We start from the raw sequence: 25,517 nt of genomic DNA, 5'->3' as shown, positions 1-25,517 counted from the left end.
GCTAGACAGGGACTTCCCTGGTCGTCCAGTGGTTAGGCCTCGGCGCTTTCACTGCCATGGGCCTGAGTTCGATCCCTGGTCAGGGGACCAAGATCCTGCAAGCCATGTGGTGCAGGCACCCACCACTCCCCGCAAAAAAAAAATAAAGGGCTAGACAAAGATCAAAAGGCAGTGTAAGAAAAGTCAACCCTTGTATTTGAGTATGAAAACTGAAATAAGGGAGCTTAACTAAAAATTAAGAGTGGGCAGCCTCTTTTCATCCATCAAACATTGGAGTGCCTGCTTTGTGCTAAGGGCTGTGTATTCAAGAATGAAAAATGCACTCAAGTCTGATGGGTGAGAAGGTTGTGGGCTTCTCGTCTTGTGTGTCAGGCAGAGATCAGATGTGGGCTCCCATGGGGGAGAGGCTGGTCCTGGGGCAGCCCCGGGGACTTGTGATGGGCAGAGTAGAGTCCCGTGAAAGTAAAACCTTCAGAAGGGGGACCCTGGGATCATGGGCCCTGCTTCTCAGCCGCAGCCCCACCCGGCTTTGCGAGGAGACACCCAGAAATGATGGTGGTAGCCGGGCCTTCTCATAACCTTTGTGGTGACCTCTTTGTCACGTTCTGTCCCATGTCAGGCTCTCAGGTGGGGCTGTAGCTCCACTTCCCCGTATGGATTTTCTGGAAATAGCTTTTTCAGACGTCGTTCCTTGTTCTTACTGGCCCTGCAGAGCCTGCTTTCTCAAAGCACTCAAGAAGGGATGACACATGTATGAGGCCCGAGTTCTAAGGGGACCCGGAAAGCATCCCTTGGGGTTTCCAGGACGTTTCCCTGAAGATCTCAGGAAGCTGGCGAGGGTGCTGTTTCCTGAGCTAGTGCTGAACGCTGGCCAGGGGAGAGGCAGCTGTGTCACTCAGGAGAGAACCTTCCAGGGCAAGAAGACAGACTCTTCTCAGCCAGTTTCTAACAGCCCGGAGTGTGAGAGTGTGAAGGGCCGGGCCCCGGCCAGCTCTGAGTCCCCAGTGACCTGCTGCTGGTCAGGAAATGGTCTGCTTCTGATAACTCCCATTGTGATTTGTCTGGGGAAAATGCCATATTCACATTTGTTAAAAGCAGCCATGGTGTTCTCAGAAATCATTTGTTTTCAAGGAAGTAGCATATACCTTTAAGAAATCAAAATGGGGACTTCCCTGGTAGTCCAGTAATTAAGACTCCGTGTTCCCAATACAGGGAGGCTTGGGTTCGATCCCTGGTCAGGGAAGTAGATCCCGCATGCCTCAACTAAGAGTCTGGAGCTAAGATCCCACATGCTACAGCCAAGACCTGGTGCAGCCAAATAAGTAAATGAATATTAAAAACAGAACAAGGGGCGTCCCTGGTGGCGCAGTGGTTGAGAGTCCGCCTGCCGATGCAGGGGACACAGGTTCGTGCCCCGGTCCGGGAAGATCCCACATGCCGCGGAGCGGCTGGGCCTGTGAGCCATGGCCGCTGAGCCTGCGCGTCCGGAGCCTGTGCTCCGCAACGGGAGAGGCCGCAGCAGTGAGAGGTCCGCGTACCGCAAAACAAAACAAAACAAAATGAACGACCCCATCAGATAGGATTTGCTGGGCATCTACAAGAGGTCCAGTGCTTTCACAAGCGTAATAGTCCCCAGTGGGATCTTTGGGACAACGTAGTGAGTGGTTTTCAGTTTGCCAGGTAGAGAACAAAGGCTTACAGAGTTACACACCTTGTCCAAGGTCCATCCCAGCCTTGGTGATGTGTGCACATCGGGGGGCCTGTGCAAGAGAATTATGGGGGTGGGCGGTAAGGCCTGTGAAAGAACGGGGTTGGGGAGGAGACAGGATTGGACAGGGAGAGCCTTGGACTGTGATTGGAATCTGATTCAAGTCTTGGCCATCTCAACACGGGCACGCTCACCCCAAGATTATAATCAGTCCCTGGGGCTGCCTGGGTGGCCTCAGCTTGATTGCCTGGAGGGGGCTGCAGCTGGAGGCTGTCAGCTGACTGTCCTCTTGCAGCCAAAAGCCTTCAGGTGGTGCACACCTACCTCCACGGCGGCCATGGAGCCCATCGTGTGTGAAAGGCTGTGTTCGGAGATGTGAGGTGTGTTCTTCGGCCTGCATTGTGGCTGGGGTCATCTGTGCCTCTGCTTATCCCGCTGTATCAGCATGGGGGGCGCTGAGATGCTGGGCTGTTAGAATTGGCCCCGAGGCAGACTCCCAGGGTGCCTCTTCCTGACCTTTGGGAAGTCTCAGGTGAGGGACGGAGGAGGAAGAGAGCTCCCACCTTACCCTGAGCCATTGAGTCGCTGACAAGCACTTGGCTGGAGGGAGCTGCCAGACCTCAACCCTGGTACCTTGTGAACTGCAAAGCCTCAAGCCATGTGGATTTGGCGACCAACCAAAGCAAAGTGTTTGAGCATCACTTAGGAAGTGAAAGTGAATACAAGATTGGGAAAAATCCAGTCTTTGAAACCACAGGCTCACTTGGTCCCCAGTATCTGCTTTTTTGGGAGAACAAAAAGGACTTGTGTTGTGAGTTTAAATTTGCAGCAGCAGGAATACACTTACAGGGCGCTTAGCCCGTATTAACTCAATGTTCTCTGCAATTGCTTCAGCTGGTTATCGTTGTAGCCCTATTCATGAAGGGGAAAACTGAGGCACAAGAGACGGTGTTTGCCCAAGTCACATGGTGACACAGTGGTCGAGCTGGGGCCTGCACCTTTGCCTCTCAAGAAGCCAAGAGTCTGAGTTGGGAGCTTCAAGGCACCCAAGCATCTGTGTCATGAGATTCTGTCTTACTTTCTTGGAAAAGTTATGGAATCACGGTCGTGGTTGCTTCCCTGTGACACCCTTTGCAGATGTTTACTCAGGACCCACTGGATACCTGTGCAGAGATACTGGGGTTCTGCTTTCCAGAGATGCTTGATCACTCAGTAAACAGGGCCCAGTAATTCCACCAGGGACGTTTGTAGGTCCCGCTGTCATGCTAAGTCTCTATAAGACAGAAGTGTCCTAAGAAAGATGGAGCATTCTGGACTATTCCGTGTGTGCATCCTAACCTCCCTGGGCTGCTTTTGTTACCATCCCTCCACCTGCTCCATTGAGCCCTCCGGGCTCCCACGGCTTATTTAAGAAGCTCTTAAATGCAGAGTAGATGGGAAAGGAAGCCATGGCGGCCCGTGTTTAGGATTTACCCCTGGGTTTGTTAAAGAAACCCACACAGAGTCAGAATTTCTGTACAGGCGGCCAACAATATCTGAGCATAAAAAAAGCATGGAACGAATTTCCATCATCTCAGCTCATCCCTTGGTGTGTTGAAGCGCAGGTAACCTCTCCCACCCATTCTGGACTGTTTAGTGTTAAAATGCTGCAATGTGCACAGATGCCAGAGCAAAGCCGGCAGTGTGTGTGGGACACCCTAAGGGCAGCACTGCACAGGGTCCTGGGACCTCTTCTCCATCAGGCTGGGTCCTGGCGTGGATGTTCCAGACGCAGGGGAGTGGGGTTCTACCTGGCTCTGCCTTCATTGTGGCCCCTGGTTCCCCAGCAACAACCAAATCCGTGGTCTGTGCCATAACAGGGGGGCTGCCTGACTTCACCCCCATTTAGGAGCTGTGTGTTCTTGGCAAGTTACTTCAGCTGTGTGAACCTCATTCCCTCCTCTATAAAAAAGGAATAATGAGACTTTGTCGCTTATCACATTGTGGGGGAGATTAAATGAGATGATGTCTGCAAAGTCTGGAATATAACATGTGGAACATAGTAAACCCTGGATAAATATGAATAGCTATTTCTATTGCTACTTTGATCTGGCATCTGAAGCTAATGGTCTTCATCCTGCCTTTAGATGCTAAAAGTTTGCTTTCAGTACATTTGTTGATCCATTTATTTATCAAAATTTGAGTGTCAGCACTCAATACAGAAATGAATGACAGAGTTTTGCATAAGATACTGTTATGTGTGGTCTCTAAAATTTTGGTCATGCTCTACATAAATCTGCATTTTTGTGTATTCATTTGTATGTCTACTTCCAAAAGGATGTGAGATGGCTGCTTTAATTGGAGACCTGTGGGATTGTAAACCCTAGAGTTTTAAAAATCTTTTAAAAAATTGAAGTGTAATTGATTTACAATATAAGTTTCAGATGTACAACATAATTCAAAATTTTTATAGATTATATTCCTTTTAAATTTATTATAAAATATTGACTATATTCCCTGTGTTGTACAATACATGCTTGTGGCTTATTTATTTTATACGTAATAGTTTGTATCTCTTAATTCCCTTCCTCTGTCCTGCCCTGTCCCCTCTTCCCTCTCCCCCCTGTTAACCACTAGTTTGTTCTCTATATCTGTGAGTCTGCTTCTTTTTTGTTATATTCACTAGTTGGTTGCATTTTTAGATTCCACATATGAGTGATAACATACTGTATTTATCTCTCTCTCTGACTTATTTCACTAAGAATAACACCATCCAGGTCCATCCATTGAAATTTTGCCATTTGCATTCTTTTTTATGGCCGAGTAATGTTACATTGTATATATACCACATTTTCTTTATCCATTCATCTGTTGATGGACACTTAGTTTGCTTCCATATCTTGGCAATTGTAAATAATACTGCTGTGAACATTGGGATACATGTACCTTTTGAATTAGTGCGTTTTTTTTTTCCCCTAGGAATGGAATTGCTTGGTCATATGGTAGTTCTATTTTTAGTTTTTTAAGGAACCTCCCTACTGTTCACCATAGTGGCTGCACCAGTTTATTCAATATAGTCCCACCAACAGTGTAGGAGGGTTCCCTTTTCTCTACAGCCTCGCCAACATTTGTTATCTGTGGTCTTTTTGATGATGGCCATTCTGACAGGTGTGAGGTAAATCCTAGCATTTTGCATGCCTCTTCCTTTTCTCAGCTAGCAAGCGGGAGGTCACTTCTTTTCTGGGGAGCTCTGGCCCTCATCCCAGGCTCCAGGTAAGTCTGGGAGGTAGGTCCACACTTACAAGGTGCTGGTGAGAATTTTACCAAAAAAAAAAAAAAAAAAAAAGTAAATGTGAAAGTATTGACCTATTTTTCTTGGAGAAGAAAACTTTCATGAGAAACCAACAGGAAGATTTCAAGACTCAGGTCTCCAGAGCTCTGCAGCTTGCTCTGCCTCTTGAATTTTAATGTTTACTTGATGCTCTCAGGTGGGGAAGGAAAACCTCGGCTCTTTGCCATGTTTCCTTCTCTGGGTACATCTACCAGGAGCTGAGCCCATGGATGGGGCAGCAGCCTCTGAGGACCCTTTACTCCCATCCAGGGTGGCCAGGGGGGCTAATTTCTATCCGAGGTGGGACCCTCCCCGTGACTCTGTTCTTTCCTGGTTGGTCGTGGAGTTTTACCTATTTCCTTCTCTGGGGAGTGAAGGATTTGGCATGGTAAGGTGGCTTTCCTGGCACTGGCTCTCCCACTGTTCAAGTCTTGGCTGTGTTTTGCCCAGTAAGGGATGTGGAGTGATACCTGGGGTTTCCCTGAGGTGTGGTGGACACACAGTGATTGAATTCCACTCCTGTAACTAAAACGTGGGTCCCCAGGGAAGTTTTGGTTTGGGGATGCCTGAAAGCAAAGCTAATGGCTTTAAGGTTTTTAATCCCCAGTTGCTGTCCTCAATCTGGCTGTAATTTTGCCCTGCAGAATCACTGCTGTGGTATTTGTGGGAAGGGAGGGAGCCCTTGGGACGATGTCAGTTCCGAGCCTCCCCCAGGGAGGTAGCTGTGGTTCAGCCCTTTTCTGCCACCTGCTCCCAGGGGAATTGACTGGTGATTTGCTCTCAGGAGGTGAGGGATGGGTTCAGAGTAGGATGGGAGGCTGGACTGGAGCCTTGGTAACCTGCTTCCCCACACGCAGGTCAACCAAGGAAGTGACTCTGTTGGAAATATGGAGTGCATTTAAACTGCCACAATAGGAGGGAAGGACTTCCCTGGTGGTCCAGTGGTAAAGAATCTGCCTTCCAATACAGGGGACACAGGTTCGATCCCTGGTCATGGAACTAAGATCCCACATGCCGTGGGGCAACTAAGCCCGTGAGCCACAGCGACTGAGCTCGCACACCTCAACTAGAGCCTGCGTGCCACAAACAACAGAGCCCACGCGCTCTGGAACCCACGTGCCACAACTACAGAGCCCATGTGCCCTGGAGCCTGCGTGCCACAACTAGAGAGGAAAAATCCACACGCCTCAACCAGAGAGAAGCCTGTGCGCCACAACGAAGAGCCTGCACACCGCAACTAAGACCTGATGCAGCTATAAATCAGTAAATAAATGTGGGAGTTTGGGGGGACTGGAAAGAACACGCCCTTGGACATGGACACCCTGGGTTCAAATCCCAGCCACTTATCAGCAACGTGACCCACCATTTCTGAGTAAAGTGCACACTAGAAGCTGCCTGACAGGATTGCCTAGAGCAGGAAATCAGACAACCCATGAGCATAACTGGGGCTGGCAGATGAACGGATGGGCCTACATTTCCAAAGAGGTGCGTGAACTGCACATTAAGAGAGGCGGCACCTCATTATAGTTTTGATTGGCATTTCTCTAATAATTAGTGATGTTGAGCATCTCTTCATGTGTCTATTGGCCGTCTGTATGTCTTCTTTGGAGATATCTCTATTTAGGTCTTTTCCCATTTTTTGATTGGGTTGTGTGTTTTGTTGTTGAGTTGTATGAGCTGTTTGTATAGTTTGGAAATTAAGCCCTTGGTTGCATCATTCGCAAATATTTTCTCCCCCTCTATAGGTTATCTTTTTGTTTTGTTTATGGTTTCATGCAAAAGCTTATAAATTTTATTAGGTCCCATTTGTTTATTTTTTTGCTTTTATTTCTATTGCCTTGGGAGACTGACCTAAGAAAACAGTGGTATGTTTTATATCAGAGAATATTTTGCCTATATTCTCTTCTAAACAACAAGGTCCTATTGTATAGCACAGAGAACTACATTCAATATCTTGTGACAAACCATAATGGGAAAGAAAATGCAAAAGAATATATATGTATAACTGAGTCACTTTGCTGAACAACATTTTCAATCAACTATACTTCAATAAAATACAAAGAGAGAGAGAGAGAGGCTAACCTCTGGGTAGCACCACGCCAACCATGTGAACGTTCTAGGAAAGCAAGAAGATGATCAAAATTCAGCCTGATGGGGAGGAGAAGGACCATCTTTCAGTTCCAAACCCCTGTCTGTCCTTTGGGGACAGAGCTTCTAATCTAAGTTCTCAGCTCAGGGCCACCTGCAGAGTATCGCATGCCTTTTTCAGACAAGGTCACATGTGTGAGTGGCTGGCACCAGAGAGGGTTCTCGATACCTGTTGGCTCCCTTTTCCTTCTTTCTGGCTGACAGAGTAGGGGAGTGGGCCCTGCACCCCACTGCTGGGGTGTGTGCTGCACTTGGTGTCTTACCATGCTTTGTGGGCTCAGGCAAGTCCCATGACCTTGTGTGGCCACCTGCTTCTCCATCTGTAAAGTGGGGACAATATCAGTGCCTCCCATAGGCTTGCTGTGAAGATGAAATGCAATCGTGCCCAGAGGGAGCCTAGCCCAGCACCTGCACACTCCAAGGGCCCATTACAGGCTGGCTGTCCTTGTAATTAGGAGCCCGAGTTCTGAGTTAAGGAGGAGGCTAAAATGTCTGGGAAGTTTGTGTGCATGTTTCACTGGGGATGGGATAGAGGAGAGCCTTGCTTCTCGGGGTCATCAGTTCATACGGGCCCCAGATGAACGTGATTATTTGTAATCAGCGTAGGTGGTTCTGTAACACTTCTTAGATTATAAGTCACCTGGGGAGCTTGTTAAAATGCGCGTTCTGATTTAGCAGGCTGGGGATGGAGCCTGAGATTCTACGTTCCCATCAGGCTCCCAGCTGTTTTCCATGCTGCTGGTCTGAGGACCACACTTGAAGTAGCAAAAGCAAAGAAGTCCGAAACAGCCTGATGATTTATCACTGGGAGCCTGTCGGTGGGGACACTCCTTTAGATGGTAACTGTACAGAAGAAAGAAACATCTTACTGTCATGTCAAGGGTGCCGGGAAAGATTCTGGGGGGGACATTTGAAGTGGCTGGGATGTCTCTTTGTAACTCAGAACGAGAACAAAAGCAGATGGCATCTTTTCAGTGGCATGCTCTGAACTCTGGGCCATTGCTTTCTCTCTTGGGATCAGCCTGGCGAATAGCCAGCTGAATTAACTTCAGAAGAGGCAAGCTCATCGGCTGGGCTGTAGAGCAGTCTTGCTGGCCGGCCGCCTAGGTAAAGAGCAGCACCAGGCTGCGGAGGAAAAGCCACAATGTTCTGTGAACACAGAGATACGGGCTCACCCTCCAGCGAGCCACCCCTGTGAATGTCGTGCACACGAGTGCGCACTCGCCCCCTTATCTCTTGCTTCATTTCTTGTTAGATTTGTGGGAAGAAACCTCCTCTGAGCAGCTGATGAAGAGTTTGAACCAGATGGTTGTTATCAGTGCTTGATCAGCCCTTGTTGTTAGAATCATTGAGTACCTTGGGCTTGGAAGGAAAACATAATTCAGCAGGTCCCTTCTCCGACTTTCGATTTTGAAATAAATTTCTGTTTGTCTGTCTCAGCTCTCGGCTGGGAAAAGCAGTGCTGGGATTTAAGCTCTCCAGGGTCCTTCCTGCTTGGAGACCTGTGTATCTGTATTGAGAAGTCTGGGGCAGTGGCAGTCTGTGGAAGGTCCGGGGTTCCAATGCCACTGTGGGGGACATGATAGAGAAACAGGCCATTGTTTCTTGCAGCCATTTCCCTTCTTTTGTACATGACGAATTCTCCCCCTTGTTTAGTTCTTGTGTTTTTTTTTTTTTTTTTTTTTTTTTTAATAGCATGGATTGCAGTCGGCATTTATTTGCTGTGCTGATATAAATTCGGAGTTGGTGGGAACTTCTGGACCCAGGTCTGTCCCATGGGGGTTTTCTAGTGGAGGGGGTATTTTATGTTCCACAGCTCCTATGGCCTGCCATGTGGAAAGGCGGTGGGTGTTACAGTGTAGAGATGGCAAGCTGCTGATGCCTCTCACCTGTGTAAACACAGCCAGCATTAGAGAGCCACCCTTGGCCGAGCCCCGGTGGCTCTGGAGCTCAGCCCCAGAAGCCGGGGTGGGGCCGGGGAACTGACCCCTTCATGTGGCTTTCTTCTCACTGGAGTTTCATTTGGAGTGTCGTCCTGTATTTGAGAGAGAGCAGTCTTAGGCCGGCCAAGCTGCCCTCATGTGGTTGATGGAAGCAGTGTGGTCTGTGGGGAAACTGCTTGCTAGGAATTCCAAAGGTGATGGGTTCCAGCCCCACTTCTGCTTGGGGGTCCTGCATCTGTGGCCCATCGTGGTGAGGCAGAGGCTGGGAGCTGCCCAGGTAGCACTGGCGGGTTGCAGATCCTGGGCTATTACTGAGCAGCAGCAGGCAGCTTGGGGGTGCCCTCACTGTTGGGGGCCTGGCTCCTCTCACCCCTCAGTGTGGTATGATTTGATTCCTCATAGGATCAGATCCAGACTCTGAGACTGACCTGGAAAGAAAGGTTCCACTAAGGAGACCCTTCCTAGCCTGGGGGTTGAAGGATTGGGCTTCGGGACCCATGTGCCTCCTTGTGAACCTGACACCATGTCTCTGAGCCAGATTAGGGTGGTGTCCCTTGTGGGATCTGCCAGCCTTTGCTGAAGGTCTCAGCCCTCTGTTTTCTTTCTTTCTTTTTTTTTTTTTTTTTGCGGTACGCGGGCCTCGCACTGTTGTGGCCTCTCCCGTTGCGGAGCACAGGCTCCGGACGCGCAGGCTCAGCGGCCATGGCTCACGGGCCCAGCCGCTCCGCGGCATGTGGGATCTTCCCGGACCGGGGCACGAACCCGTGTCCCCTGCATCGGCAGGCGGACTCTCAACCACTGTGCCACCAGGGAAGCCCCCAGCCCTCTGTTTTCTGATCTGGAGATCTCCACCCCTTCGCTCAGCCGGAGCGTCAGAGGGGAGCAGCATCATTCTGAGCCCAGGGTCGGGGTGAACGTTTGAGATCCCAAGATGAAGGTGGCTTTTAGGACAGAGTGGGGGGAGCCTTTGTCAGCTTTCTACAGCCCCAGGGAGGCTGTTTAAGGTCCTTCTAACCTGTGCTTTTAGACACCTTTTCCAGAGATGCATTACGGAGAATGCTTTCCATTCCAAGGCCAGTGGGAAATGATCTATTTCATAACATGCCCGATACCCTTGGGAGGGAATCGCATCTCCCTTCTTGGCTGCTTGAGATACGGGGCAGCTCACGTTCCAGTTGAGCAGTGGCTTGGCACTGTCTACTCTTTGAACATCAGCATGGGTTTTGTTTAAAGTTTCGTTGTACAGGTCCTTGTAGCTCAGCACCAACCATTCCTGACTGGGGATATAGTTAGTATTCTTTGTGACAACTCTTCAGTTGACTGCTTTCCAGAAACAATGCACAAAACTGTAGGTCAGAATTATTTTTGTAACATCTGGAGGGGAATGTGTGCCATTTCCCCATGTTCTGTACCCAAATGTGTGTCTCTGTCATCTTGGCGTGTCTTGCTCTTTTCCTCCAGTGGGCAAGGGCCCTGCTGGGGACGGCTCATCCCCAGGGCAGCTTTTCAGTTCAAGATGAGAGATGCACAACCACGTTCTTGCCCTGTTGTAGCCAAACTCTTCTATCTCCGGTTTGCTTTGGGCTAGAGGACGCAGGTTATAATTCCACATTGCTGCTACTTCTTTCCTGTCACCCTTAAATGTACACGTTGTGTGTGGCAGGGAGGGGCAAGAGGGGGACATGGGACAAAAGGCATTTTAAAATTTCTTTTTTATTTATTCACTAAAGTTTTTAAAAAGTTGAAGTGTAACCCATCCAGAAAAGTGCCCATTGACATATCTACAATTGAATAAAGTTTCAGAAATTTGTATAAACACCACTCAGTTTGAAAAAGAGAACATTTTAAGCACCTCCGTCTAGGAGCCCTTCTTCCTGGTTACAACCCTCTTCCATTTCCTGAGGTAGCCAACCTTTAACACAACTGTTAAATTTCACTTACTTTTGAACATCAGATAAGTGGAATCAGGCAGTGAGTACACGACTGTCCCCAATGTCTTTTGCTCAGTGTTTGTGAGTTTCATCCATGAGGTTGCAGTTGACTGTTCATTGATTTTCATTGCTGTATAGAATTCTATTTCTACACCACAGTTTATTTATGCATTCTAGCATTGATGGATCTTTGGGTTTCTTCTAGTTTGGGGCTGTTACACACCCAGCTATGAACATTTTGTGCATGTCTCCTGTAGACATATGTGCGTTTCTGCTGGGTATGTTCCTAGATATGAGATTGCTGGGTCAGAAAGTAGGCACTGTTTTAGCTTTCTTAGGAGTTGTTGAATCACTTTTCCAAAGTGGTCGTGATGGTTTACACTCCCCACAGCAGGGTGTGAGGGTCCCAGGTGCTCCATATCCTTGTCAGCACTTGGCGTTTTCAGTCTTTTTGGTTTTAGCCTTCTAGGTGGTGTGAAGTGGTATCTCATTTGGATTTCTCTGATAACTAATAGAGTTGAGCACCTTTTCATATGTTTATTGGCCATTTATCTTTCTTCATCAAGGATCTGTTCAAGTCTTTGGTCTATTATTCTCTTGGTTTGTCTGTATTTTTGTTACTGATCTGTGGGAGTTCTTCATACATTCTGGATGGGAACTGTTTGGTGGTGGTATGTGTTCCCAACCAAACTCAAATTTTTTTTCCAGGCATGTTAAAATCATAACAGGTTCACTGTAGGAGTCCATCCCCTCTGCCCCCACGCCCCTCCAGCACTGTGTAATGCTGGGGTATGATCTCCCAGGGAGCATTCAGACAACACACCCATGGCTGGGTGAGGATTTAGCCATTGGCTGCCCTTTCTTAGTACCGGCTTGTGACCGAATACCCTTTCTTCTTGATGTGCAGGGTCCTTGTGGGTGCACCAAAGGCAGATTCCAAGTACAGCACTTCAGTGAAGTCCCCTGGGGCTGTGTTTAAGTGCCGCATCCACACCAACCCTGACCGGAGATGCACCGAACTGGACATGGCTCGAGGTGGGTGGATTTTCACTGCCAAGATGGGAATGGGTATCACACCCTTTCCTCTTTTTCTTCCTGATTATTCATCCATTTTTCCTTCCTTCCTTCCACCCATCCACCCACCACATATTGAGTACCTGTTACTTCGTAAGCACTGGGATACACCAAAGATCCTACTATCCTGGGCCTTATAAATTAGTAGGCAAAGGAGATATTAAACAAATAATTGAGTGTGAGAAGAGCAGAGGTGAGTATTTGATCTGATCTAGATTGGAGGGTCTGGGGCAGTGACTTTTATAATGACTGAAAAGATGCACAGCAGTGAGCCGGGCAGGTACAGGAGGCAGAACCTCCAAGTGGAGGAAAGTTTGTGCCATTTTAAAATTCAGAGCAAGCACAGCATCACTGGAGTGGTGAGCAGCGGAGCGTGAAAGCAGAGGAGGTTGGTGAGGTGGGCTGGGGCTGGACCACACAGGGCCCGACAGGCTGGGGTAAGGTGTTGGGATTCTATCCTACGTGCAAGGTGGGAGGCCATTAAAAGCAATATTAGGTTTTATGTTTTAAGTAGGAAAAGAGATGACTGAGGGATGTTTTTAAAAGCCCGCTTGGTCTGCTGGAAAAGATATCATCTTTGGAGTCAGATCTGCCTGGGTTCAGAGCCCAGCTCTGCCAGTTACTCACTGGGACTTACTGGGAATGTCCCAGAGCCTCTTTGGCCTCAGTTGCCTCACCTGTAAAAATCAGAAGGAAGATAGCTATCTCATAAGGATTACCTTGAGAGGATTGATGAGATAATAGAGATGAATACACAGAACTGTGCTTGGCACATAGTAGGTCCTCAATAAGTAAGAGCTATATTTTATTGTACTTATGAATTCAAGACCTCACTTTCTCCAAAGTCCTTTCCCCTCAAGATCTTCTAACTATTATTATTTTTAAATGAAGAATTGTCATGATTTTCTTTAGCAGAAATAGGGGAGGTGTCCATGGTGTCTACGACTGGTTTGTGGGCTGTTACTGGTATATAACAAATAAGGAGCTTACTTCGTAATATAAATCAATGTACTGCTTTCTTCCTTGAGAAAGTCTTGCTCTGAAAAAAAATTGACTGAATTAAACAACATGCGTGGTGGTGGAGTCAATGTACATCTTGTTACGAGTTCCTTATTTACGGACTGGTAATGTAATAGGGGCGGGGCAGCCACGTGGCTGTTACCGCGAGACCACTCAGCGCGAGACCCTCAGCGCGAGACCCTCAGCGCGAGATCCAGAGCGCAGCAGGTTAGAGGTCCCACTCCGCCCGGTCAGCAGGGAAGCGGTCTTCGCGGCGGGGAGTGTGGAGTCCAGGGGATCGCGGCCTTCTCCCCGGGGCCCTTCAGGCCCTTCGGCCTCCGCCGGCGGGTGAGCTGGGGGCCCGGGGACAGGCCGAGGGCTGTGTCCTGCAGGGCTCCAGAGCCCTTGTCACTGGGCCCCGGCCTTGAGGCAGCGGCGAACCTCTCCCCCATGCCCACCTCCGCGACCTAATGGCGGCAGCGGTCACCCTGGGTCGCAGTCCACGGGACCTGACCCCTAGTTGGGCGGCCTAAGGAGCCTGAGGGCCGCTGGGTCCTGGGTGTCTGGCTCCCTCAGCGATGACGGCTGGGCGGGGTCTGGGGACCTGGCCCTGAGGGCGCCGCCAGCCGAGATCTGCCTCCTCAGCCCTGCCTCCTCAGCCGGGCTGGGCACTGGCTGGAGGACCGGGGCTGGGTGCTGGACCAGCGCTCCCGGGCAGGGTGACCGGCCCGCGCAGGGACCCCTCCTCTTAACGAGCCCTGGACCTTGGAGGGCGAAAGTTGAGCCTTGGGACTTTGCCCCTTCTTGTCAGAACAGAGATTAACATTTGTTTGGTGGACGTTTACAGGAACTTGGTGACGGGACCTCAGCAACAAAGGATCTGACACCAAGAAGCTTCCAACAACTAACCCCGCCTCTCCCTCACCTTTCCTGTAAAAGGGCTTTGCTGAAAGCTTTCAGGGAGTTTGGAGTTTTCTAAGCCTTGAGCCACCTGTCACCTTGCAGGGCACTGCAGTAAACCTTTCTCTGTTCCCAATTCCGACTTTCGTAGTGTTTGGCCTCACTGTGCATCGGGCACAGGGTCCTGCGTTCGGTAACAGTAAAAAACACTTGGGTTGTAGACTGCCCTTTGGAAAGCAGACAGCAGAACAGCATTCCTCAGTCCAAGCCTGGCTTTTCTCTCTTTCCTGCAGGGAAGAATCGGGGCATGCCCTGTGGAAAAACCTGCCGGGAAGACAGAGATGATGAGTGGATGGGGGTGAGCCTGGCCCGGCAGCCCAAGGCTGATGGCCGCGTGCTGGTAAGGCCTCCTGGGGGAACCATGGGGAGAGCGTGGCACCCTGGAAATGAATGACCTTGACCCCTTAGGAAAGCTGGATGGCATGGCAATAAGGGCATGGCTTTGAGATTGCCTCTTCTGGACTACTGCTTGGACAAATGATCAATCTTTTTACTTTCTTCGTCTGTCAAATGTTAATAATGTCTGTCCAGGGTGCTGAGGTGTGGCTATTGAAAAATGTCAAATGAAATGTAGGTGAAAAGTACTTTGCAAATCTCGTTCATTACATAAGCATTTTCTTGTGGGTATCTTTTTAAATTGAGGTATAACTTATGTAAAATGCACAGATCTTAAGATTACAGTTTGGGTTTTGACATTTGTATACACTTGTGTGACCACCCACCCATCAAGATATAGAATATTTCTGTTGTCCCCCAAAGTTCTCTTATGTTTCTTACTAGTCAGCTACTCCCGCTTCAAGGCAACCACTGTTATGATGTGTATTACTGTGGGTTACTTCTGCTTTTCCCAGAACTTCATATAAATGGAATCCTACAGTGTGTGTTCTTGTGTGTAAGGCTTTTTTTCACTCAAAAGAATACTTCTGAGGTTAATCCATATTGTGTGTATCAGTACTTCATTCCTACTTATTCCTACACAGTATAATATTTTATGAAATACATATATGTATTATGAAATACATATATGTTAAAATAGTCATTTATTTCCCTCCCAAAGTGCATATGATATATTCTGATCCAATAGGTGCTTTGAGGGAGATGCGAGGAAAAAGATGTCTTTGCCCTTGAGACTTGCGATATGCTGGAACTGCCCAATAAAGCAGTCATTATTTAAATTTATCAGAATTAGATAAAAAATTCAGTTTAGTCACTCTAGTCGCATTTCAAGTGCTCAGTAGTCACAGATGTCTGCTGGCTGCTGTGTTGGCTGGCACAGGGGAAACATTTCCATCATTGTAGAGCGTTTTATTGGCCTCAACAAAATCTCTCACTGACCCAGAGGTCTTGTTTTGTCCATTTTTGTCTTTTACAGTTTTCTCTTGAGGTATAACACTAAAGCTCTTAACATGCACAATTTGAGTGAGGATCTGGATGGATGTTTTCATGTCCAGGTACTCATGTATCTGACTTCATAGGCCTTTTCTTGGAAGCTGTATAAAGATTTTTGTTGTAAAAGCATGAGATCAAGACAGGAAAATAATACTAGCTGCTGTTTGTGGAGGGCTTCCTCTGGGCCACAGGCTATAAAGCTGAGGGTTTCACATATATTTAATCCCTGGGGGAAACAGGTTCTCCTTAATGATCTAGGCAAAGTGTTTCTGACCCCTCCCAGAGGAGTCCATTTTGTGTTAGACTTCTCTGTGCGGGGTTGTTGGTCTGAATTTCACCTGCCTTGTCAGCACAAACTAAGCTTCTTGCCGTCGGACCCCTTTGGGGAGGGAGGAAGCAGCTGGACAGCATAGGTCCTGTGGAGGCCCCCATCCCAAAGTTTGCCTTGGTTTCCAGCCCTTTAATCACTGTCACCTGCTGCCCTGGACCCTCTCCAACCTCTGCCTTCCCCCAGACACGGTGGCCTGACCCTGACTGCGTGAGCAGGCCCAGGAGGCTTGTCTGCCATCCTATGGGAAGGAGGGGAAGAAGCTGACCCATCTATAAACCAGAGTGGCCCTGAGGTCAATATTAAGAACAAAGGAGGTGGTGGCCTGGTGACAGCAAAATACGTAGGGTTCCTGAGAGCCTTGAACCTAGATCCAGTGGTTACTCCCGTGAAACATGTCCCCTCCCTATGGAAGGATGACCTCCACATGGCTGAGAGCTTATTTCCAGAGGATTCTGCATTTTTGCAAATGAGTATCAGGAGGGAGCCATCTCTGTGGACATGAAGAGCAATGAGGATCACGGGGACAGTTGAGCCAAAGAAGCCAAGAAGGCAGAGGTGGAGGGTTTGTGCCAATGGTGCTGTGATTATCCTGTTCTAATTCATTGCATGCAAAGCTAATTTTCTCATCTTTTACACAGTTACTGCATCATCTATTTAATAAGCCACTCTGGGGTGGGGTGGGGAAGGATGGGCATCCAGCAGCATCTGCTTTCCTCATGGCTTTTTAATATTGTGGTCAAAAACAACATGAAATTTACCATCGTATCCATTGTTACATGTATAGTATGGTAGTATTAACTATATATACGTCATTGTAGAGCAGACTTCTAGAACTTTTTCATCTTGCAAAACCAACTCTAAACTCATCGAACAATAACTTGCCCTCTCCCCCTTCCCCCCAACTTCCTTTCCTTAAGAGTTTGGCAACTACATACTGCATGATTCCATTTGTATGAGGCATTTGTCTTTTTTGTGTGTGTGTGTGAGTTAAAATTTTTTACTTAAAAATATTGCATACATCCTTTTGCTTTTTCACTTAATGTTACATTTTTATTTATTTTAAAAATTTTACTAAATTTATTTATTTAATTTATTTATTTTTGGCTGTGTTGGGTCTTCGTTGCTGCGCGCGGGCTTTCTCTAGTTGTGGCGAGCGGGGGCTGCTCTTCGTGGCAGTGCGCGGGCTTCTCCTTACAGTGGCTTCTCTTGTTGTGGAGCACGGGCTCTAGGCGCATGGGCTTCAGTAGTGGTGGCACGCGGGCTCAGTGGTGTGGCTCGTGGGCTCTAGAGTGCAGGCTCAGTAGTTGTGGCACACGGGCTTAGTTGCTCCACGGCATGTGGGATCTTCCAGGACCAGGGCTCGAACCCCTGTCCCCTGCATTGGCAGGTGGATCCTTAACCACTGCGCCACCAGGGAAGCCCCGATGTTACATTTTAAAAATTTTGTCAATGTGGTTAATATTCTCTATAGTAGTCTGGTTTTTTTTTTTTTTTTTTTTTGGTGACTGGCTGATTTCACTTGGCATAGTGTCCTCAAGTTTCATCCATATTGTAGCATAGGACAGGATTTCCTTAATTTTTAAGGCTCAATAATATTTCACTGTACGTATGTACTACATTTTCTTTATCCATTCATCCATTGATGGATATTTGGGTTGCTTCTATGTCTTTTGTTTTTTTTTGGCCATGCTGCTCAACATGCAGGATCTTAGTTCCCTGACCAGGGATCGAACCTGGGCCCCCTGCAGTGGAAGAGAAGAGTTCCAACCACTGGACCGCCAGGGAAGTCCTGCTTCCACATGTTGGCTATTGTCAGTAATGCTCCTATGAACATGGGTGTGAAAATCTCTCTTCAAGATCCTGTTTTCAGTTCTTTTGTATGTAAACCCAGAAGTGGGATTGCTAAATCCTATGGTAATTCTATTTTTAATTTTTTGAGGAACCTCTATATTGTTTTCCACAGTATCTGTACCATTTTACATCCCCACCAACAATACACAAGAGGAGGGTTCCAATTTCTCCATGTCCTTGTCAACACTTTTTTTTATGGTGGCCCTCTTGATGGGTATGAGATTGTATCTTGTTGTGATTTGTATTGCCCTAATGATTAGTGATGTTGAGCATCTTTTCATGTGCTGGTTGGCCATTTGTATGTCTTCTTTGGAGAAATGTCTGTTCAAGTTCTTCGCTTATTTTTAAATTGGATTTTTTTTGTTGTTGAGTTGTTCTCGTGGCTTTTTGCACGTGTGCCATCTTGCCAGGAAACATCTGTCCCCAGTCCCCTCTGTCCTCCCTAGTTTAGACTCTGCCACCTCCATGAAGCCTGTCATCAGTGATGGTGCTGTCTAGAACAAGCTTGGCATCTTGTGTGTCATTAGGAACTCAGCATTATGTTGTTACCTTAGGTGCATGACTTATTTTGTGTATATGTCCTTTTTAATGGAAATCACTTGGGTATAGAGACCAAATCTTCTACCCTTTTAACTCTCAGCACATGGAGAAGGTCTCTCTAGGAGTGGGTCTGAAAGTGTGTTTGAATAATGTAGGGGCTGAGCGTCAGTGTTAAAACAATTCGAAACCAAATTAGTTGCCATCTCTTCTTGGTGGCTGATTCTAAGCGGTTGATGGAGCTTGAGGCAAAGGCTGTAAATTGCCCCTAGGAAATGACAGGTGACAGCAGGGTACAAGGAGTGGCCACCTAGTCCATATTCATGTTTTAGAGGCTTCATATCCATTTGCTTTTTCTTTAATGTCTTCTTTCTACCTGTCAAAGCTTTCTGGGAGGCAGGTATTTATTTTAAAATTAAGAATAGGAAGATATGTGTTATTCAAATATGTTTTGAGAACTCGGGAGGTGCCCGGGGGTGTGGGCATGACACCTGTATCCCCAAGGAGCATAATATTGGATTCCAAGGTTGGGCTTGAAGAGGGAGAGGTGGGATGGCTTTTTTTGAAAATGGCATCTGGTGCTGATTTCAAAGTAAAGAACAGATAGAGAGTTTGAAAGCTGTGACAGGGAGTCAAGAATCTCGATGACACACGGCATTTTCTGGCCCCATGGACCGGCAGCAAGCTCTGGCAAGACTCAGGCCGTTGGGCTGGTCTGGCAGGCTGCCCTTGGCTCAGTACCTACCAGTCTTGGATCCACACATGTTGTGGTTCCTTCTATTGCCCCAGGGAACAAATGATACCTGGAGTGAACACAGCATTGGAACTAGAGGCAAGCCCCTTCCCTTCCTGCGCTCCCAGATGCAGATGACAGTTTAAGAAGTCGGGGGAAAAAAATCACTTCTGGTAATAACCACCCAATAAACCCAGTACGGGCACTGAGTCATCTCTTGGACCTGGGAGGGCAGCTTACAATGTTCAAGTCTGACATCTCTGCTTTTCAGCAGAGTCTGCAAGCCTCAGACAACAACTGAAGTCAGCATCTAGCTGACTTCTGGGAGGAAGCGGTGTTCTCCAGCTCTATCTCTTGCCTGTTTCCTTTCCAAGCATCAGGGCAGTTGCTATCTATTCACCACTTCTCATCTGTCCATTTTTTCAAAGTCACAGGATACACTTTTGCATTTACTTCTGTTGCTTTGTTTCCTGCTTTTTTTAAAAGTGAACTTCTTGTTGAGCTTTAACATCCATGCAGGAAAGTACACAGATCATCTGTGTACATCTAGATGAGTTTTCAGTAGGTGAACATTTTCAGAATGAGTTTCCCAGAACCCCAGAAGTCACCTTCCCTGGACCTCCCAGGCCATTCCCTCCTCCCTTGGAGGGGAAGCTTCTTTGGGGCATGGAATCTGTGGCATCAGGGCCCTGATCCCCTCCATCCCCTGTTCTCAGTGGCCCAGGGCGTGGCCCAGCCTGTGCTGGATGGACCCGAGGCATGGGAAAGCTCTAGCCATCTGTGCACGGCAAATGCATGTGTAAGAGAGTGAGGGGGGTGGGGGGTGTGCAGCGCGATTGTGGGGGGAGACGTACATGCCGCTGTGGCTGAGCCATCAGAAAGGCCCAGTACCCACCACCCCCAGGAAGGACATGTGTTTCCATACAAGAAAGCCCTTCGAAATATACTCATCTCTTTATCCTTTTGGGAGGAAGAACAACCCTTATAACCTGAAGTATGTAAGATGCTAAGATTTGGGGTGGTCCACCTAGAGGGGTGGGATAGGAAGGGTGGGAAGGAGATGCAAGAGGGAGGGGATATGGGGATATACGCATATACATACGTGTAGCTGATTCACTTTGTTGTACAGCAGAAACTAACACAACAATGTAAAGCAATTATACTGCAATAAAATGTTAAAAGAAAAAAGATTTGGGGTGGTCCTAGACCCTCCCCCCTCTTTTGTTATAATTCTTTGGAATCCAAGTTGGAATAAGTCTTGCTGTTTCCAGAGGGTGCTCTCTTTCTCCTGTTGGTCTTGCCTGGTCTGCCCACACCCCCGGCCTCCCTCACAGCAGAACTCATTTGGAGAGATTGATGGAGATATTAATGCTTTGGAGACAGTCCCTAGGAATTTTTCTTAATGTAGGAGTCAGATTGACATGCGTGTATATATAAGGATAATTGGGACTAAACAAAGTCTTTTCCTTCTGTAATTTATGTTCAGAGACACTTTTCCTTGTTTTCTTACATGCAAACTGCCTTTGACACTTTGATTTCTGACCTCACAGAATGCATTAATTTTAGTTTAGTTTATTGTGAAATGCAATCTTTGGATCTTCTAGAAATTCCCCGAGATCACTTCTTAAATAGTTTATGGCACTTAAAAAAAAAAGACAATAGGGCTTCCCTGGTGGCGCAGTGGTTAAGAATCCTCCTGCTAATGCAGGGGACACGGATTTGGGCCCTGGTCGGGGAAGATCCCACATGCCGCAGAGCAACTAAGCCCGTGCGCCATAACTACTGAGCCTGCGCTCTAGAGCCCGTGAGCCACAACTACTGAGCCTGCATGCTGCAACTACTGAAGCCCGCGTGCCTAGAGCCTGTGCATCAAGAGAAGCCACCACAATGAGAAGCCCGCACACCGCAACCCACACAGCCATCAATCAATCAATCAGTCAATAAGCTAGACATTAAATACAGAAAGTCCATCCTCATAAGAGTCAGTATGCGTCATGGTAAACACCCGCCTTGGCCCTTTTCAGTCCCTCTAACCCAGAAATACAGTAAGACATGGTAAGCCCACGAGCTTTGCCAAATCCATAGACTAAAATATAACTAATGTACCAGCTAATTAGATGGTAAGTGATTCAAATTTGCAAACTATCAGAATTTTGTCAGAAATAAAATAAAATTAAAACACTTAGTGAAGTGGAGTGGTGATCCACCGAGTGATACTGTTGTTTAGCTTCTTGCCTGATATCATTTCAGTCTATTGAGAAATGTGCTAGAAGCGCATAATAGTACCACGCGGGGAGGAATGAAGGTGGTTTGCAGTATAAGGAACAATGAGATGAACATCATAGGGTAGGAGGCAGAGTGTGGGCAAGCTGAGGTTTCTCGCCGTTCTGAGTGTCCTCATTTTCCCGTGGACAGAGAGCAGCTTTGTCAAGGGCCCTTGGGCGGTTTGCTTGAAGGGATGAAGATGAGAGAGGCTGGCAGGCAGGCAGTGAATTTCTTTGTAGAGTGACCTCAGGGATAGCCAGGCCCTGGAGAGCTCCCCCACCGCCCAGGGCCTGGACATCCTGTTCGACCCCAGAGAGGTCATTTCGGGGGTCCTGAGACCTGTGGAGAGGTTCTAAGGGCAATAGCTACCCGACCTGCCTCAAAGGGTGGGTTTTGATGACTTCTCAGGTGGACATTGGGAGTTATAAGTTGGAAATGTTTTCTGCTAAGACAAGGAGGACTCTGAAATGTGGGTTCCTGTGTTGTTTGCAGCACTTACCAGCTCTGGAACTTAAGCAAAGCACTCTCTGATACCCAGGGTTCCTGTACAGAAAATGGAATTTTAAGACACCTCCCCACCTTCCAGGGTTACAGAAGCGGTCAGATGTGGACCATGTAAATGCTGAATGTTACAGCCTACAAACTCAGTGTGTTTGATGCAAACAAAGACGTGAAACACGTTGATTATTTTAAAATGCAGTATTTTAAGAAAATGCATCTGTTGGCCAGAGTGAAGTGACCTGATAACAGAAGTGAGTGTGAATGTCCACGAGAAGCAGGCAGGGCTTGGCAGAGCACACACCTTTGCAGGAAGCACCTGGGCTTCTCACCAGCTATGCGGGTTCATTCGAGTGTGAGGCTGGGTGTGTCCAGTGCTGGTGGGGAATGATGCGAGTCTGTGTTCCTGCTTCTGGCTCCCAGAACTGCCCTCCCTCCAGGTGTCTCCTGGCACGTTCGACCCCAGTGCTCCCCAGAGGCTCCCCTCCAGAGCTGACCAGAGGGTTGGTCTTACCTCCTCGCATGTGCCAAGCTCTCGCCCACATCAGGGCCCCTCCCAGTTGCTCCCTCACTTTCTTCATGTCTCTGCTCAGATGTCACCTCCTCGGAGAGGCCCAGGCCACTTCCTGGCATGTGGGACCATCCTGGTGAGATGGAAATGTTCTATATCTTGCTAAGGGTTTGGTTACAAGAGAGTATATTTGTCAAAGCTCATTAGATGGTACACTTGAGATTTGTGCATTTTTCTGTATGTAAATTTACTTCAAAAGACCGTCAACAAACATTTACTTAATGATATAAATCAGTCAAATATCAGCAACTTCATATGGTTTAATCGAATGCTTTGCCCTGAACCTGAAAAGGAGCTCCTGAAGGTGCTCCATGGACCAGTGGCCTCGGCTCACCTGGGGGCTTGTTAGAAATGCAGATTCTCAGGGCCCTGAGGACTGGCCGAGCCAGCTCTCTGGGTGGGGCCCAGCGGTCTGTGATTTAGTAAGGCTTCCACGTGATTCTGAAGGGTCTCACGTTTGATGGAGGCCTATGGCTGCTCCGTGGGCAAGCAGGTAGCACCTTGAAGCTTAGGGTCTGTTTTGGGTGGAGTAGTACTCCTCGTCACTGGCTTTTTCTCAGTATGTTCTTTGCTGAGGACTCGAGTCTGTCTGCTGCACCAGATGGACCTGTGACTGTTCACTGCTGCATCCTCAGTGCCCAGCCCAGAGCCTGGTGCATAGTAGGTGCTCAGTAAATACTTGGTGGATGAATGAACAGGTGCATGTGTGGGGCACGCACAGCGGATCCATCCTGGCCCGAGGGTCCTGAAGCAGGTATTGGGTGCTTGTCTTATCCTCTGCCTGGTTTCCTTTTCTGTCCTTTCCTGCTCTCCCCACATCTGGTGGGTCCCTGGGCCCATCAGCTCCACCTCTACATCGTGAGGTCACCCCCTTCTCCCATCTCCACTGCCCCCGTCCTGGTGCAGGCAGCAGCATCCCTCACCTGATTTTCACTTCCACCCTTGCCTATCTACTGTCTCCACTCGGCAGCCCAGTTATCTTTCCAAACTGTGAGTCAGACCATGCCACTTGCCTGTGTAAGACCCTCTGTCAGCACATCCAGTAAAGTCACGGTCATCCCCAAGGTCTATAAGACTCCCGGGGCCTGGCCCCTGTCCCCTCTCTGACCTCAGCTCCCTCCAGAGCAGCCCCACGGGCCTCCTTTCTTTCTCTGGACCCTCTAAGCTGCCTTCTCCGTTGCCCCTCATATTCCCTCCTGGAGCACTTCCCTCTGTGCCCAGTGTGTTTGGCTCTTTCTCATCCTTTTGGCTGCCCCTGGCCTCCAGGTAAAAACTGTCCTCCGCACTCCCAGATTCTCAGTCCATAACCCAGTGTCTTTCCTTTCCGGCACTTGCTAGGATCCCCATTTGTTTGTATGTTTGTTGATTGTCTGCCTGTCCCAGGGCCACTCCCCAGGCTCTTGCAGTTTGCTGATGCCCACCCAGCACAGCACCTGGGCTGGATGGGAGAGAAGGTGGCTTCCTGGCCCCTCTGCACCTCTCTCCTCCTACAGAACCACCTGGCGCTGACGGGCTCTGCTCTGTGACCTCCTGAGCCTAACTCTTCTCCTCTGAACCTCTCTCTGTCCTCTAGGCCTGTGCCCACCGCTGGAAGAACATCTACTACGAAACAGACCACATCCTGCCCCACGGCTTCTGTTACATCATCCCATCCAACCTCCAGGCCCAAGGCAGGACGCTGATCCCTTGCTATGAAGGTGAGCTCTGACTGATCCTCCCTCTCGCTTTCTGACCTCACGTCACGACCCAGACAACCCCCAACCATCTCCACACCACCATCCGAACACTCCCCCCAGCTTTCCACACTCTAACAGAAGGGCTGCACCGTGTCCCCAGATGGCCCTTTGGTGTCCGAGGATCAGGTAATGAGGAAGATGGGAAGGGGCAACGTTGCCAGGCCCTGCCCAGCCTTGTCCATCTGTGCCACAGAGCCCATGTTGCTTCCCAAGCTTTATGAAGTCTCAGACTGAAATTCACCAGCCTCTTGGTTTCCTGACACTGCCACATGCTGTACAGCCTTGGGAAACTTGCTTTCCCTCTCTGGGCCTCTTTCCTCCCCATGAAAATTCAGAGGTTGGCTCAGATGGTCTCCATAGTCCCATGCAGCTCCCAGATGGTCATAACGCTCCCGAGACAACTACTGGCCATACCCGTGGACAGATGTCCTGAGGCAGGGGGAAGAGAAGCCTCAGGGTTCAGTCACTTCATGACATCCCAAGTCTGGCTTTCCTTCTCATCTGGTCTGCACACTCTGGCAGATGCTGGAGAGTTGGGTGCACCCTCAGCGTAGTTTTAAGAGCTCCTTACCAAGGGGCACTTGGGGTTTGGGAAGGAAAATGTTTTCTCAGGCTCCCTACTTAGACAGTTCCAATGCCTGGGCTGGGGACCACTGAGCCTATCATGACTTAGGTCAGTTGAATTTGAGCTTTAAGCATTCAGTGTCGTTTACTGCAGTTTTACAGCTTGTGCTCTCAGGGTTTGCTTAGCCTAATTCCAAGTGAGCTAAGTGCTTGGCTGTTTATGTTTGTTTGTTTGTTTGTTTTTCGGTATGTGGGCCTCTCACTGTTGTGGCCTCTCCCGTTGCGGAGCACAGGCTCCGGACGTGCAGGCTCAGCGTCCATGGCTCACGGGCCCAGTCGCTCCGCAGCATGTGGAATCTTCCCGGACCGGAGCACGAACCCGTGTCCCCTGCATTGGCAGGCGGATTCTCAACCACTGTGCCACCAGGGAAGCCCTTGGCTGTTTATGTTTTAATTCTCCCCCTAATTTATTTGTTTCGACAGAAGTCTCCACTAGCCGGTGGCCACCTTTCCCTTGGGCCTCCCTGGGTTTTCCCATGTTTCAAATTTTGGCCATTGAAAAGGGGCTCTGGGAAAGGCCGGGTCCCTGCAGGAGGCACGGACCCTCTCCTCTGTGAGGGGGACCCTCTCTTTGATCCCATGTCAGCATCTGATCAGCTCTGACAGAACCATGCTAGGCAACTGAACGCTGGCCCTGTTTATCTCTGTACTGCCCCCATCAGAAGAAAAACCTCATCTGAAAAATAGATGATGATGTGATCAGTCAAGAGGAGGAGGGATAGGTCGTGTAAAGACACAGATGAGGGGCCAGGACTGTGCTGGCTGACCCAGCTGGTTGCTTCCTTTTCTTCCAGGAGGAAAAGTGAAAAGGCCCTGGAAGAACTCGTTGGGTAGCTTGTGAGGCTGGGAGGAGTGAGGGAATCAGTAGGGATGATGTAGGCTGTGGGGATAGAACCCAACTAATTATGC

The 25,517-nt window shown here is 48.5% G+C and overlaps 1 protein-coding gene across 1 annotated transcript in view; it reads left to right on the top strand.

Moving 5' to 3' along the window:
• Positions 1 to 25,517, top strand: part of ITGA9 (integrin subunit alpha 9) — a 356,752-nt gene that overhangs the window by 5,120 nt on the left and 326,115 nt on the right. The window contains exons 2-4 of the mRNA XM_059077262.2: positions 11,948 to 12,075; positions 14,307 to 14,413; positions 23,822 to 23,945. Coding sequence (XP_058933245.1) covers positions 11,948 to 12,075; positions 14,307 to 14,413; positions 23,822 to 23,945 — 359 coding nt within the window. The remainder of the gene's footprint in view (positions 1 to 11,947; positions 12,076 to 14,306; positions 14,414 to 23,821; positions 23,946 to 25,517) is intronic.

The sequence above is a fragment of the Kogia breviceps genome, chromosome 10, assembly GCF_026419965.1.
Source record: "Kogia breviceps isolate mKogBre1 chromosome 10, mKogBre1 haplotype 1, whole genome shotgun sequence".
Classification (NCBI taxonomy): Eukaryota; Metazoa; Chordata; class Mammalia; order Artiodactyla; family Physeteridae; genus Kogia; species Kogia breviceps.
The sequence above is the reverse complement of the archived record's forward strand: the minus strand, read 5'-3'. Positions and strand labels throughout refer to the sequence as shown.